The 17,454-nt window shown below is 32.4% G+C and overlaps 2 protein-coding genes across 4 annotated transcripts; one reads left to right on the top strand and one right to left on the bottom strand.

Moving 5' to 3' along the window:
* Positions 1 to 7,232: 7,232 nt before the first annotated feature.
* On the bottom strand, positions 7,233 to 12,317 carry LOC137830996 (ARM repeat superfamily protein). 3 transcript variants are annotated; one of them, XM_068638460.2, is made up of 8 exons: positions 12,045 to 12,317; positions 11,410 to 11,501; positions 11,149 to 11,299; positions 10,165 to 10,292; positions 9,914 to 10,072; positions 9,643 to 9,828; positions 8,762 to 8,962; positions 7,233 to 7,672 (listed from the first exon to the last, which is right to left on the bottom strand). In XM_068638460.2, exons 1-8 carry the CDS (start codon positions 12,247 to 12,249, stop codon positions 7,670 to 7,672), a joined length of 1,125 nt encoding a protein of 374 aa, XP_068494561.2. In that variant the 5' UTR covers positions 12,250 to 12,317; the 3' UTR covers positions 7,233 to 7,669. The 3 variants fall into 3 exon arrangements, with proteins under 3 accessions (XP_068494561.2, XP_068494560.2, XP_068494562.2); XM_068638459.2 differs by lacking the exon at positions 7,233 to 7,672 and having other exon boundaries at positions 8,605 to 8,962; XM_068638461.2 differs by lacking the exon at positions 7,233 to 7,672 and having other exon boundaries at positions 8,605 to 9,035.
* Positions 12,318 to 13,694: 1,377 nt separating this feature from the next.
* LOC137833276 (uncharacterized) lies at positions 13,695 to 16,954 on the top strand. Its single transcript, XM_090303823.1, has 6 exons — positions 13,695 to 13,735; positions 14,095 to 14,227; positions 14,302 to 15,492; positions 16,093 to 16,458; positions 16,539 to 16,727; positions 16,808 to 16,954. Exons 1-6 carry the CDS (start codon positions 13,695 to 13,697, stop codon positions 16,952 to 16,954), a joined length of 2,067 nt encoding a protein of 688 aa, XP_090159949.1.
* The last annotated feature ends 500 nt before the right edge of the window (positions 16,955 to 17,454 follow it).

Here is a 17,454-nt window from a genome sequence, read left to right on the forward strand (position 1 = left end):
TAAAATTAAAAATAAAATTACAATATTTCAAAATAAAAAACTCACCTTGGAGCATGAACGGAGGAGCTATGGCCGAAACAAGTGTAATGTGGTGCGACTACAGAGCTGCACCGATAGAAGGATTGGTGGCAACGAAGAGGAAGAACGGTGGCACCAAAGAGGAAGAATGATGACATTGAAGAGGAAGAGTGGTGACCGTGAACGTATTGAAGGACCAGTGACCACGAATAAGAAGGAAATTTTGAATGGGTGGGGGCAACGGAGAGGAAAGAAACGAAATTGGGGGCAACGGTGGAGGAAGAAAAATGGAGGCTCAATGAAAATGAAGGAAAAAAGTAGCGTGAATGAGCAGCGGCGGTGGAAGACAAAGCAACAGAATGGAGCAGAAAGAGCATAGTAGCGTGAATGAACAGGGAGGCGCGAGCTTGAAAATAGGTTAAAAAAGTTATATTACACCAGTTCTTAGTAATAACCGATGTAATATATTTTTTTTTACTTAGAACGGTATAACATCGTTTGTATACTGCAATTGGTGTTATATACCTTTTATAAAACTTTTAAATCTTTTTTTCTCCCTAGGGCACTACATATTACACCGGTTAGCCTATCCAACCATTGTAATATATGATGCCCAGAGTTAAATTGTTGATTTTTATTTTTTTTTTGCTCTAGGTAGCATATATTACACCAGTTGAATAACCCAACTAGTGTAATATACCATACTCACAACAAAAAAAGGTTTAAAAAAATTTAAGTGTGAGCATGGTATATTACATTAGTTGGGCTATCTAACCAGTTTAAAATACACTTGCTAGAAAAAATAAATAAATTCTTTTAAAATATTTAAGTTTTGGAATAATATATTACATCGTTGGATAGCCCAACCGGTGTAATATACCATGCTAACAAAAAAAAGTTTTAAAAAAATTTAAGTATTACACCAGTATATTACACTGGTTGGGCTATCCAACCTGTGTAATATGTACCAAATATTTACAAAAATGTCATCACATTTTTGTTTACACCAGTTCTTGTTTAATCGGCCTAGATAGTCGTTGTAAAATGCCTTTTCTGCACTAGTGCATGAGTAAATAATTATTATTTTTGGGATTCAGAGTAATCTGTTCAAACTCTTATGTATTGAGGTGATATTTATCTATAATATTCAATTCTTCATTGATGATTAGTATTATCATTTTATTCGCAAAGCTTGAAATTATTAATGATTTTGATCCTTAGATTTGACTGGAAAGTACTTCTAAGCATTTAACCTAAATGCTAATGCTTAACATATTTGAATGCTAGAAATAAATTTGAAATGTTAATTCTTTATAACATTTGTTTGTCATAAGGAATTTTTATAAATATGCAAGAAATTGATATTCAATAGACTCTCTTAATAATTTTGTATGCAAGGAATCAATATGAATGATTTTTATATGTGCATTAATTTCAAACAAGATGGAATGTTATATGTTTAAAACTACAAACGAGTAAGAAGGATTAACCTCATTCCCAATTTTCTTAATTGAATTATTTTACTCATTTATTTTGTTTTTATTTAACTTTCATGCAAACTTATGTCAATATCTTCAAATCAAATTATTGTACATATTCTTATACTTAGTGAATGCTACTATTAGAATTTTAAACAATTATTCTTTGTGGGTTCGATATTCGTCCTTAGAGAGAAATTATAACTTCTGATTTGGTACACTTGTCATAAAAAAAAATCATCAGGGTGTGAAGTGGATATTAAGAAATCCAAAGTGTGCTTCATGGATGCATTTGTCTTTTAGAAGAAGCAATATCACTTTACAATGGTTTTCTGATGTAGATTTGGGAGGAGATTTTGACAGTAGAAAGACCAAAAGAAGTTACATTTTTCATTGGGTGGTATTCTTGTCATTTGGAAGTCTAAACTCCAAAACAAATTTTCCCTCTCAACCACTAAAGTTGAGTACATAGACATCTTAAAAGCAACAAAGTAGATGATATGGATGAAGAACCTTCTCAAAGAATTAGGGAGGGAGTAAGATGATACTCCATTAGTTAGTGATAAAGTGTTATATGCCATGCTAAAAAATCCAATCCTTCATTTTATATGCAAGCATATTGAATTAAAGTATCATTTTATCAAAGACTTGATAAGTGATGGAGATTTTTCATTGTTGAAGATCTCAAGATCAAAGAATCCAACTAATATGTGGACTGAGATTGCCATAACAGATAATTTAAGCTTTTGTATTGTCTCAATTGGTCTTCGAGGATAATTGATGATGAAAATCAAACTCCAAGTGAAATGATTCTTAGTATTGTGGAGTTTAATTTTTGTTAGACATCATAAACATTGACAAATATTACTTTTTATATTGTTATTTAAGAAACACATTGTAAATATTTTGAATGAACCAAAATCATATGCTTCCTAGTGTAGTCACAAATGTATGTATGCACATTGTGTGTCGAGCCATATTAAGTTCTTATGTTGTTTTTTTTTTTCTCATCTCTTTTAGTGCTTTACTCCTATCAGATTGAGATAAATAAAAGCATTCAAAATTCAACTTTTCTATAATGAGCCTTGACTGAAAGTTTGTGACAAAATCAATTAAGAAAAATGTCATTGGTGGATAATCATTCAAACTCTTCCCATTGTATTGAAGAATTTCTTCTATTTCTGCCAGAAAAAGGTCTTTGATATCTCCATCATTTAACATTAATTTGCAAAATAAAAAAGTTAAAATAAGATTCAAAAAGATTAATGCAAAATAGTAAAAGTCACGCGAAAGTTTTTCAATCAAAAGACAATTTTGGACATAATTCTTCTTTGTTTATGAAGAATATTATCAGATTCAAAAGGTTAATGTAAAATAGTAAAAATCACATGAAAAGAACTTCAATAAAAAAAATGATATTTGAAAATTCTTCTTTATTTATGAAGAATATCATCAAACAACTTTTTCCAACAATTTTCCCTCACAGATGGTTGTGGATTAACTTATTGCAGATGCATGTACCACACAAACAAAGAACAATAATAGAGAAACCCATAAACATAATAGGTATAAGGTAAATGTAAGAGGAAGAATAATAAAGAATCGTACACAAAAATAATGTGGTTCAATTAAAGTGTTAATGAACTAAAATCTACGTTCACGATATAATTCACTATAATCAAATATTACAATTCATAGTTTTTCTTTCAAGTAAACTCGCGCTCAAACTCTCAATCAAGCACAACTCAAATGTAAATCACCTATGATAATACAAAGTTCCTATTTATATTGAAATATCGTTACAACTAACTCACATGAAACGTGTATAGACTAACGAGAAAGACATGTGAATAATGCTTCTCATTATTAAGCTGGAACATTGAAGTGTTGTAAAATTCTCTATCCAAAAAAATTTATATTTCATCAAGATCTTTATACATAATATCAAACAACCTCTCATTAACATTATTGTCTTTAAATAGCGTTGTAGTAACCATGTCATTTCCTTTATGTACATACTTGAAAATATATTTAATAGAGCTTATTTGGCATGTATACTCGACATTGATATGAAATCTACATTTAAAAAGTAGTAAGTGGAATAAGGAAACTATAATTCTAACATTTTGATCCCCAAAAGTTGAGAGCAACTAATTGCGATTGATATATGCTACTTTTACTGTTGAAAAAGTTATTGTCCATTACTTCTTGCTTGCTTATGATATGTGGTTTCCTCCCATGAAGTATCATCCTTCACTTGTATTATTCCCTTCTACCTTATCTTCAATATAATCTGTGTTAAAGTAGCTTTCTAGCTTCAAAATTTCACAACAATTATAACTAAGACCAAAATTAGATGTTTCAATAAGATAGTGAAAAATTCTCTTAACAATAATTAAGTGAACCTCTCTAGTGTCTAACCAGAAAACATGCACATAAACTTATAATAAACACTATGTATGGTCTAAATGTAGTGAAGTACAAAGGTGAACCGATCATCTGATAATAGAAAATATTTCCCACTTTTTAAAACTTCTCATCTACTTCTAGAGACATGGTTAGATGCATAAACATCTTCATTTGTTTAACATAATCCAATTTGAAGTTCTTCAAGAATTCCTTCATGTACTTGGTTTTATGTATGCTAATGCATTTTTTTGTCTGCTTAATCCAAAGTCCTAATAAAAACATAAGCTCCTCCATTATACTTATTTCAAAACGATCTCTACATAGTCTCAACAAATTCCTCACTCAAATGTTGGTTAGTAGAAGCAAAAGTGATATCATCAACATATATTTAAACGATTAAGAACTCAAACTTAAAGTCATTGTGAAACATAATTGTTGAAAATGAAGCTTTGATGTCTCCAAATCTATGAAGATTGCTTGAAAACTGTGTTGTTGTGTATGGTCATGGGTTATGGGTAGTTTAGAATTTGTTAAATCCACTCTTAGTCAATTCAAATCTAAATCAATCTTGTTCCTTAAAAGAAAAATTATTTTTCAAAGTAAGTGAAAAACAACCTGTTGATTTATCATTTTAATCGGTTGTTTTTCGATTAATGTGTTTGAAAGGTTTTTAAAACTGGTTTGATCTTGGTTGACTTAACTGTCAAACAGATTCAATCGGTTGATTTGACAATTCAACCGGTTGATATTTGAAAATCTTTAACAGCTTTTCTTAAAACTGTTAAAACTGATTTATGTGATTTCAATCTGTTTTAGCTCATGATTAACTGCCTTAAACGACTAGTTTTGAAAGCTATAAAACTGGGATTACTTCCCTATTTCAAATACAAAGAAAGAGAGATTCAGAAACACTTTTGTGAAAGATTGGATTCAAGATTGCAAGATTGCTTTGGCTTTCAATTGGTTTAAGAGTGGAGTAGGTTCAGCTGTAATTCCTTGAATTAGGTGTAATCTTTCCTACTTTCTTTTGTAATTGTTTCCAAGTTTGTAAATCTATAAATTGTTGGTATTGTGAGGTCAGAGGGTGTTCTTACTTTATGTGTGTGGTTTATCAAAGAGAGTGAGTGTTCTTGAGAGGTCAAGATCACCTCTTTGTTGGTGTGTGTTTGTAATCTCTTGTTGGTTACATAGTGAAATCTCAGAGGGTTTCTGAGAACTGGATGTAGCTCTGGTAAGGAGTGAACCAGTATAATTGCTCTCTCTCTCTCTCTCTCCTTTAAATTTTTATTTTTTTTTTGTGGTTTTAACATCTGCTGGTATAAACAATCGGTTAATTCGTATAAACAACCGATTGATTTTTTGAAATCAATTTAAAACAGTTTTGTTTCTTGGCTGATCTGATTGTTTTTGTCTGTACTTATTCATTAATCTTCATTCCACTCCATTATTTGCGAAAATATTCCATTAAACAATTCACCCCCTATTTAAGCCATTAATTCTAACAATAATGATATCAATCTTTCCTCTTAAGAAACCATTTTCCAAAAGAAATGAACTAAGTTTCTCATACCATACTCTAGAAGTTTGTTTTAAACCTTAAAAAGCTTTCTTCAACTTCAAAATATGGCGAGGACGAGTTGTACTAAACCCAAGGGGGTTGTTCCATGTAGATTTCTCTCCTAATGTTGTCATTAAGGAACACACTCTTTACATCCATTTGATAAAACTTCATATTACTATGAGCTGCAAATGACAATAAGATGTGGATTGCCTCAAGTGATTGGTGCATATGACTCTACATAGTTTATGGCTTCTTGTTATGAGTATCCTTTGGTCATTAATTTAACTTTGTTCCTCCTCACAACATTACCTTGCTTGTCTAGTTTATTATTGAAGACCCATTTTGCACCAACTGCTTCTTGTCCTTTGGCAGCTCCACAAGCTTTCAAATGTTATTCTTTTGGAATTGGTTAAGCTCCTCTTGCATACCATTGACCCAATTGATGGTACAAGCATGCTTTAAAAGGTGGAAAGGGGTCAAATAAAGCCTTAAAAAAAGTTACAGACTAGGTTATATATAAAAATGTTTAGTAATTGAGAATAACACAAAGAATTTTTATATTGATTCAACCTCAACTCTTGGACTACACCTAGTTCTCCTTCAATAACTCTTAGAATGTTCCATTAATCAACAAAAATAATTACATACGAATACATTAACCACACTTAGTTACATCAAATACGAAAACTATTTTTAGTTATCCTTCTCAATCTCCCCAAAATATGAAATCAAGTATTATTTGTTGACACTTCTTATCACAAACCTATAGTGGGAATTTTATTCTTTTAGAGAGGATACACAATTTGAACTATCTCACAGGTGTGTTATTTTAGGACATGAAAAGTACAAAAGACATTACAGTCCTACTTATAAACTTGTAAACATGAATCAAAAGTCAATATACATAAAAAAAATGTAAACAACATGTAAGACTTTTGATAAGTCTCATGGCGAGAATATCTTCGTATTTATAGCTTACTAAAATATATTATTGTTGCTTGAACAATTTTCTCTTAATATATTTCTTGTGATATATCTTCAAGATTTGTGCAAAATCATATTATTTTGCTCATTGAGTTTGTGTCTTTTTATAAAAGGTTACATTTCCTTTTTGGACATGAACGATCTAAACGTGGAAACAAATTTAATATATATATATATATATATATATATATATATATATATATATATCAAATATTATTGTTTGTTTCCTTTTATTTTAGTCACTGTAAAGCTTGAATTGATTTTGTGAAAATTCTTTTTATGTAGAACATATGTAACTATTGCAGAGTTTATTAGGTTCTTCATACAGAAAGTATGAGCGCGTTGAAATCTATTAAGTTGTTTAACTCTTTATCAAATATAATTCATATATATATATATATATATATATATATATATATATATAAATATTTGGACATCGTTTTGTTATGATTTTTTTATTCTTTAAACGTTTAGACTATCTAATATGATGTTAAGTGTGCCGTTCTACGAAAGCATGTAAGTTTTTTATCAATTCAACACTGTAAAAACATTAGATGATATAAGTCAATGTAAGATAATTAGTTCAATACTTAAGTTAAATTTGTTAGCATAAAAAATTCTATTAAGGGATAAACTTATGCCCTTAAACTAGATTATATCATCTCTCATTTTTTTCATTATGACAAACAATATATTTTTTTAATTGATTATATTATAGATAAGCACATATATGAGCAAGTAACAAGCATCATATATGAGTATCAGAGTGAATATAGAACATATTAGACACGAAAAAGATGTATCAGAGTAAGAATGAATTACACATAAAACAATGTATTATGCATGTAAATAAGCGCCTTATACAGATATTCAAAACATATCTTTCTCTTCCTCTTGTCATCAATAACAAAGGGTTTGAAAGGTTCTTCCATCAATTTTGTAGTGATGGATCTCTACCATGGATGGTTGAAGTTGGGTAGAAAGAGTATATGCAATAAAGTTGATACGAGCGTTTTGGCGATTGAAAGGTTTTTTTCATCAATTTTGTAGTGGTGGTGGATCTCTACCATGGATGATTGGAGTTGAGTATAAAGAGTAGATGCATGAAAGTTGACACAAGCGTTTTGGCGTTGTTCGAACTCTAGAAGTTGTGCTTGAGTTTGTGTTCGTTGCTCTTGGGTGGCATCTCTAAGTATGGTTTGAATGGAATCCATAATTGCTACTGTTTGATGTAAATAGAAAAGAGGAAGAACTTGTTGAATATAGAGAAGAGGAGTACAAAGGAATAAAAACAAGAAGCATGTAAGAATAAAGAAGAAGAAACCATAAGAAGATTCTAAGAAAGATTTACAAGAAGGTAAACTCAAAGCTTTGAAAGAATAAATTATACATCTCTCACAATTGTAAAACTCTTGGATCATAGAATATTTCTTGATTCTCTTGGAATATTTTACAATTCAAGAGTCATAAAAGTAGATAACTAGACAATTTTTAAAGTAGAAAAAACAGAACACATGTCACTTTCATTTAACGATTAATTTTAACTTCTTCACACGTGTCTTAAACTAACTTTAGGATAGGTAATCATGAGTTCTTCTTTGATTTAAGAAAACCCATGTGCTTTTCTTTTCTTAATTTCTAGGAATAGATTAGGAGTTAACTAAATATAGTAGGTGATCTTAAGAGTTCCAAGTCGTCTCTTCTTTCTCCCTTAAGTAAGGAGGCCTCTCTCACATGTAAATTCACTTTTGAATTAAATTGACTTTTGAAGATTGAATGAAATTCTTCTTCTGAGTTCACTTTGAAAATATTAAGAGTTTTCAACTTTCGCTTTCTTATCTTCAGAAACTTTATCAAGTAACAAATCTACCTACAGTTATCCTTTGAGAACTCATCATAAAGATGGTGTGTTCTATGCATCCTCTACCCTTTAATCCATCAATTCAATACTTAATCATATTTATTATCATCAATAGAAGACTTGTCCAATACTCCTAAACAATTAGGCATTAGCCAATTCAATCTTATCAAGAACATAAAATGCTAGAGTGACAATCATCTATTTCCTATGGCAAAAAATAGCATTTTGCAAAAATTGGAAGGCTAAAAAATGAAAACATTTAATTGAATGACCAAAGGAAATAGTGCCTCCAATTTGAAAGACTAAAAATATATTTAAACCAATTTATATTAATACCTTAGTTTAACATGCATTCGTAAGCATCAAAATTGTGAGAAAACTCTAGAAACTATAGGATACAAGATCTACTCCAAAACATTAATGAGATGTCAACTGATATCATTGCTTTACCAGCTTTCTCTCGAAAATGTGTTCCACTTCAATACGAAGGCTCTCAACATCTATTGCATAGTCTCTCTTATACTCATTCTCCATCAAATCATGCAACAACTTCCTCATTTTGTTCAGTGCATCACCTAAAGCACAAAAGTCCTTGAAAACCGTAGCATCAGTGGTTCTTAGTTGCAAGAGACTCTTGATCGCAACAAGGGCCTGCTTAATACATCCCACAAACAATAGCAAAAGTCAAACCGGAAGCTTAACATGAACCACCAAAAGGGCCAATCTGCCAATACAAGATTTGACGACATTTTATTTGGATAAACTTTTCTGAGTGTTTATTTATAGGAAAAATAATAAGGTAAAACGAACTAAATTTCTCCACAAGTTACCAATAACTTGTGCATTTTAACTTTTATACAAGCTTTCATCTATGTTCTCTAAAAAGTTGAGATGCATAACTAGATTCTAATTTATCAAGAAAGTTGACTGATTTTGCCTTTTATTTTCCTCTTCTATATAAGTGTTTAATTCAAATAAAGAACTGTACACAACCAGTTTTAATCAATCTCTCACTCTTATTCCACTGAACATACTACCTTGTTTCAAATATAAATCTGAACAATTATTTTCTAATTATTTCCTCAAACATATCACCACCACCAGAAATGCAAAACATTGTGGGTGAATTGAGAGGGCATAGGTTGGAAGACAGAAAAGGTATCGAAGAACCTCATTATCAATTTTATACGACATACTATAATGAAAAAATGTTACAAAAGAGTGGTTCAAATGAGATTTTACGACATAGGCATTGCACAGATAAGGTTAGTCACAAAATAAAACAGGTCTTTTGAACACGGTTTAACTACAGTTGCAGTGTCAAGAATCACCTTTTCCTGGATATCAAGGTCGGTTGATGCAGTTAAATCAACCACAGATTTCAACAGATTCTTGTCATTGAAAAATGGTGGTTCGACTTTATCTGCATTTTCTAATTGATACCCTGCTAGATCAGCCAATAGAAGTACAGCTTTCCTTCGTAGTTTGATATCGAGACTTGCATTGTTCAGAATATCCTAAAAATTCATCAGTCGTATTTGTCAATTCTGAAAAGTTGTTTCAAAATAAAATTAACATAATAATAAACCTTAGGTAGTCCACCTGAAGCATCCATCCTCCAGCTTCAGCATAGAACAACTCCTGACTAGTCAAATTATTCCGAATCAAAGCTGAAACAGCATATAATGCTTTATTGGCTTCTTCTAGGGAATTAGAGTTTATCATTTTCATCAGCCTTGAGAGAACTCTAAGTTCCATGATCTGGGACAGTAAAAAATTTGTCAGCATTAATATATTGTTTAGGACTGTAAATGCCTAAGAGCTAATGAAATTCCATTAACATTAAAAAAAACCTGCTGCTGAACAATTGGATTGTTTTGACTAGCTTTCCCGAGAACCCATGCAGCAAGTGTCCTTATAACTGGATCAGAGTGATTAAGTTCTTTTGTTACCGCAACAAGTCCCCCAAGTTTGTTTATATCTGACAGAATGGGAACATCTATCAGAAATACTCCACTACATAGAAAGGACAATTTTAAGAGGTGAAAAAAAAATACAAGAAAACTCTTAACTAATGCCCTTTTGACCATATATAAAGAACTTCACCATGTATAATAACAAAGAAGACATGCTACTGTCCGATCTTGACATATCAACCAATTGATATAAACACACATATAAAGTTAAAATCTTGCACTTTTGCTGTATTTGTTGTTCTAAATTTATGACCTGATTTCTTTTCAAAGTTCCACAAAACAATATCAAAGAGGAAATCATGTCAACAAGATTCCAGGGATAGTGTGTATTGAATGATAAAGGGGGATTTTGAGGCTTCTAAATTACAAAGAATCTATTTGGAGATAACTAACACGAGCAACACACTCTCTATTCACTAACACTCTTTCCAATAGTCTGTCTTATTGGTTGAAGTTGAACTGAATTTCACTAGTTTAGTTTGAGGAAGGGACACATGAATTATATGAATTTGGTGCACAAGACCCACCTATTTATGGAATTCCACATGAATTTCACCCAAATAAAAGAGTGTGTCAGAAAGAGTGTTAATACATTCTTTATTTGGAGATAACTAAAAATAATTGTTCTATTGCATGCTTCAAGTCCTTCAGAATTATAAGAAACAAAACTCCTACAACATACTAGCATCCAATTCAACCAAAATGACCGGAACACTTATTGGACTGCAATTTGCAGCTGTAATACCATGGCTTGGAGGTCCCCTTAACTGCATCACCACATCAAAACACAGCCAATGATGTCTTCCATTTGTATTCATGGGTAAGCGGTATGGTATTTGAAATAAATTCATATACACCTACCATTTGCATTATCTATCGACTCAACAAGCTCAAGGAGCTCTTGTAAAGCACGGTGCCTATCTTCCAGGGATGTAGACACATTATTCAAGTCTCTTATAGCGATCTTCATCAATTCAGCATCAGAAGGCATCTTTATTTTCTCCATTATTTCCTATTTAATCGCCACCATAATGCATAAGGTAAGTGAATAATAAACAAAGTATCACACACACGCACAGAAGAAAAATTAGTTGAATTAGTTCAAGTGCAAGTGCTGTGCACCTTGATTTCCAATGAACGTTTTTCTAGCTCCCTTGGTGAAAGCTGTTGCTGAGCTTCTGCCGAATCCTTTAGCTTTTCGGGATCAGAATGACCTTCGCAAAGATGTTTAAATATGATTATTTATAGTAATGAATTTAAGAAAAACAGACTAATAACTGTAACCAAACCATAAATTATTGTGTATACTTAAGAGTGTCTAGAACGTGGTTGCTTACAAATAAGACACTCCTTAACAATATTTGTCATTGGAGCATTTGACATAACTTTTCTTACACAAGGAGAGTTGCTTAATTATCTTTTATCTACACAACATGTACTTTTCAGGCCAAGAATCAATAGAAAAACAAGACAAACAACCCATTTTAAAAGTCACATAAATGATGTTTTATAATTGGTTAACAAGTTCTAGACTGAAAATTGAACTCATATTCAATGGAATTAAGGTACTCTTCCAAATGGAATTTTGATGTTTTACACTTCATTGAGGAATATAATAGTTAATCTAATTAAATTGTTGCCATTGATTATATTATGCGCCACAGCAGATGAAAGAACTTGAATTAACCTTTTTTAATATGACCAAAATAAATAAATGAATTAAAATTAAATAACTAAACCTAGTTTTAAGTACTTACTTATAGCCCACTGCAACATGCCGTCCAGTGAGGAAAACCCGCCGTCGGAGTCGGAGTCATCAGCCGCCGGGGGAAGATCAGACTCCTCCGTGGCAGGAGACCATAACATCCCGCCTGAAGTAAGATTTATTTCAGCGCCGCCATTCGCTGCCGCTACCGCCGCCGTGAAGAGGAGGAGAAGAGGGAGGCAGAGTGTTCGTTCCATTTAGAGAAAGCTTAGTCAAGGCCAAACAGCACTTTTTCTTCACTTCCCTCCTTTCTTCTTCCAGTATTTGTATGTTTATTTTCTTACAGAGGACACGTCATTTAGACAAATAACAGCAGTTGATTTCAGATCCAACGGTTCCGAAGCTTTGTGGATGCGTCTACACGCCAAAAGTTTCTTTCAGAAAAAGATTATTAATAATGTTTCTAATCTCTAAAACTTAAAAATTAAGTTGATTTTTATAATTTAAATTTTAAAATATTATTTTTCTCTAACAAATTTGGTAAAATTTCTGCATACTAATTCTTAAAATAAAAATGACTACTAAAAAAACACAAAATGCACAATTCAAAATTCAAAATATATCCTATCTTATTGGAAAGGTCATGGAGAATTCTAATTCCCATAATTCTAAATTTGTATTTTGAGATACCGTTTAGGATGTATAATTATTATTTTGAAAAAAATATTACAGAATGTAAATTTATAATTTTGGACTAACCTTTATATAATGTAAAAATACTATCTTAGAAGGTTAACTTTCCTATTTGGGATGTACTTTTTATAATAGTTTCTTAACAAAACTTTCTAGAATCTTTATTTTGAAAATATGGAAGATTTTATATTCTTGGAATTTTTTACCATACTTACAAGATGTGTTTTGTAGAATATACAAAATTTATTTTTAGAAAAAAAAAATTCAAATATAATTCTCACTTCCTTACACCATTTTAAAATGTGTTTTCCGAAATATTATTAATGCATTCTAGAAACTTGAATTCATACACTAAAACACCTCTTAGATTTCGTGTTTTAGAAATTTTTTTTTGGATTTGAAATTTCAGTCAACGAACCTTCAACACTGCAACCAACAAACCTTAACCTAAATGTTTTCTAAACACCACCACCTCTTGTTGGAATTCTTCTCTTCCAAACTTAAAACAGGAGAAGAACACAATCTCTTCCAAGAGTTAGTTTACCGTTTCAAATAAAACTCAAAGGAGCAAAACAGGTATTTCCAAAACTATGGGACAGAAATTGGGGTACAGTAAGAAAAAACCTTCTATGATTAGCAAAATAAAAAATATGGACTAAGTTCAATTGTTCTAGATATTTGGGCCATACTTTATTAAACAACCCAACATAGATTTTTTTTTACCAATTACTGTTCATTTGCCAAAACTTTAAGGCTTCTTCTTCCTGCACCCCCACGTTTTTCTTCCTGCACCCCCACAATTTTAAATATTCCAACATTAACCTTGAGCAATAATTTGGAAAGGGCAACGTTCAGCACTTCCACCGTCACTTCTCATCTTTATCCTTGGGTATCAACTGTTGTGGAGGTTCTTCATAATTGTTGGGAGCAAGGCGGAGAAGTACACAACGTTGCCGAAGTGTTGTTTGGGTTATAGAGGTGAGAATTAAGGTTTTTTTTAAGGAGCACGATGGTTATGGAAATTTCGGAATTACCGGATATCGGGATCCGGTAATATATTCCGGATTCATGAATCTGGAATTAATTAAATTATGTGTTCTGGATGAGGGGGTGTTCCGGAAGGTAAAATGTCATAATATGTTGTTCTCCGGATTCATGAATCCAGAATGCATCACTTGCATTATGGATTTATGAATCCGGAATTGTATTTTGTGTTATGGATTCATGAATCCAGAATGCATCACTTGCATTATGGATTTATGAATCCGGAATTGTTTTTTGTGTTATGGATTCCTGAATCCGGAATAGTCTTTTTGAATTATGGATTGTTGGATCCAGAATGATTTTTTTAACTTATAGATTCATGGATCCGGAATGCAATAATTTTCTTTCATTTTTTTTATTTGTAGAAGCATGGACAGTAGTGAAGAATTTGAACAAGAATTATATGATGGTGTGAATGTGTGGGATGATGATGATATTGAGAAGTCATTATCTAAATGGAAGGGATATGAATGTACAGATGCGTTTACTACAGATAAGGTAAAGTTAAGTTTGTAAAGTATGTTTAAGTTGTTTGTTAATTAGTAAATAATTTGTTATGATAACTTTTGTAGGTATTTCGTACTCGGGATGAGCTCCTAAAGTGGGTTAGAAAAGTTGTGTTTGACATTGGTTTTTGTATTGTGATATTGAGATCGGATACTTCAACTGGCCAACGAGGAAGGAAAACATTTTTATTATTAGGTTGTGAGAGAGGAGGTCAATACAAACGATATAAGAAGGATTTACAGGTTACTGAGAGTGGAACCAGGAAATGTGGTTGTCCTTTCAGATTACGAGGGTATCCAGTAAAGAGTGCTGAAGGGTGGATATTGAAATTAATTTGTGGGTCTCATAATCATGAGTTGGCAAATACATTGGTCGGTCATCCATATGCTGGTAGGTTCACATGTAGTGAGAAGTCAATGCTTATGGACATGACAAACAGTTCGGTGAAGCCTAAAAATATTTTGCTGACAATGAAAGAGCATAATGAGAAAAATGTGAGCACAATAAAGCAAGTTTATAATGCACGATATATGTACAAAAAATCAGTACAAGGTGATAGAACAGAAATGCAACAATTGATGATGTTACTTGAGCGTGATATGTATGTCCATTGGTCTAGGTTTGAAGAAGGGACGAATGTTGTGCAAGATTTATTTTGGACACACCATGATTCAGTGAAGCTATTGAATGCCTTTAACATTGTATTGATGATGGACAGTACCTATAAAACTAATAGGTATAGGATGCCCTTGTTTGAAGTTGTTGGTGTAACCTCAACGGGATTGACCTTTAGTGCTGCATTTATGTTACTCGCATCAGAACGTCATCATAACTTTGTATGGGCCCTTGAGAAGCTGAAAGGTTTGTTTTTGAGATTTGATTCATACCCGAAGGTTGTGGTTAGTGATAGAGATATTGCTCTAATGAATGCAATAAATGTTGTGTTTCCCGAAGCTGCTAATTTGTTATGTCGTTTTCACATTGATAAAAATGTTAAAGCTAAATGTAAAATGATTGTTCATCCAAAAGAGACATGGGATCAAGTGATGGAATCTTGGGGAGCAATTGTTGATTGTGAAAATGCAGAGTCCTATGAACATCGTGTTGAGGCATTTAATGTTGTTTGTTCACCATGGCCTATATTTACTGAATGTGTGATTAGTACTTGGTTAAATCCACATAAAGAAAAGTTTGTTAAGGCTTGGACGAATAAAGTCATGCACTTAGGCAACACGACAAGTAACAGGGTTGAGGCTGCACATTGGAGTTTAAAGAGGATCCTTGAGACGTCAATGGGGGACTTATGCTTTTGTTGGGAATCCATTAATAAGATGATCATCTTGCAACATAATGCAATTAAATCTTCATTTGAAAAGAGTTTGCATGTAGTGAGTCATGTCTTCAATGTAACAAGATATAAGAAATTGCTTGGCTTCGTATCGAAATATGCCTTGCAGTATATTGCAGAAGAGAGTGATCGAGTTGAATATGTTGGTTTAGACAAATCTCGTTGTGGGTGCACCATTAGATCTACTCATGGCCTTCCTTGTGCTTGTGAATTGGCTTCCTTTGGTGTGGGTAGCATACCATTGCAGTCAGTGCATCTCATTTGGACACGATTAAGCTTTTTTGATATTTCAAGTGATGATACTTCAGCAGAGTTGTCCATCCTACAAGAGTGGGCTGTCATCATGAATTGGTTCAATGAGGTTGACATGGCTGGTAAGATTAACATCAAAGCCAAATTACGTGAGATTGCCTATCCAGATAAAACATCTTTATGTCCACCAAGGGAGAAAGTCAAAACAAAAGGTGCACTAAAAGGGCGTCAGAGTAAATTTGGTAGATCAACGAAGCGAATTCCTTCTTACTTTGAACATGTTGATGCCATTCTTTCACAACATGATAGTTCATCTAGTTTGAAATGTAGCAAGGGATTAATTTCGAAGACTCCTCCGACCAAATCAATACCAATGCTACAACAATTTCCGGTGGGAATTCATCCTTACATTGTTGATATTGTTGATGTTAAGGCTGACGGTCATTGTGGCTATCATGCGGTTGGTGCATTATTGGGTATGGGAAAGGAGTCATGGGCTATTGTACGCATGAACTTGCATAAAGAACTTTGTCAATGGCGTCAAGAATATATTGATTTGTTTGGCGGGGATGAACGATATGAATTTTTGAAAAATTCACTTCTAGTTGACCACATGGTAATTGTATTCATTATGAATGATGTTACATTTTCTTCTGTTAGCAGATAAGTGGATTAACTTGTTACATTTTCTTCTGTTTGCAGATAAGTACAGATAAGTGGATGACAATACCAGATATGGGATACGTTATTGCAAATCGATATAATGTGATTGTTGTGTGTTTATCTCTTAAACAATTGACTATTTTTCCATTAAGATCCCAACCTCCAACAGATTTTAATCATCACCGCATCATCTGTATTGGACATGTTCATAGAAATCATTTTGTTCAGGTTTGTTAAACTTCATTATCAATGAATTTTAGGAATCATAGAAAAACATAATTAATGACATTGCTTACAATTTTTAACAGGTTCAGTTGCAAGAAGGTTGCCCGATTCCACCAACAGATATTTTATGGTCTACTCATTGTTATCCAATTGCCAAAACATGGTGTTCATATTATACTAGTCGGATGCAAATGTTTATACAAATTATGTCCATTAGACGAAATTTATAGTTGTCTAATTATGTCACCAACAGATATAACATTCTGACTATTATAAATGTGGAAGAAGAATTGTTTAATTTCATAACCAAAGTGTTCATTCATCAAATTCAGAAATAATTGTAAACTAAGTCTTTGTTCACGAAATTAAAAAACATAACATCATCATCATCGCCCGTGTCGTCGTCTGCGGACATACACAGACATGTCCTCAGTGGCTGATCGGGCTAGCATCAAGGCTGTTTGTGTCCCTTCCCATGCAGGTTAGATGACCATCATCTATAATCAACTGCAAGGTGGATGTTATTCTTCTACAAAGACCCTACAATTATAAACAAATTAAATTAATTGCAATTGAGCATATATTATTTAAATAAGCAAGTAATAAGTTCTTACCACTGCGGGATGCTTAGAGATAGTATCATTCCCGCCCTGACGTCGTCCATTATGGGTAATCACCGGAGGTCGATCATCCTCAGCCATCTGGATGATATATGGGTGTGATATAGACT

Source organism: Phaseolus vulgaris, chromosome 6 (assembly GCF_051622355.1).
Source record: "Phaseolus vulgaris cultivar YP4 chromosome 6, ASM5162235v1, whole genome shotgun sequence".
Taxonomy (NCBI): Eukaryota; Viridiplantae; Streptophyta; class Magnoliopsida; order Fabales; family Fabaceae; genus Phaseolus; species Phaseolus vulgaris.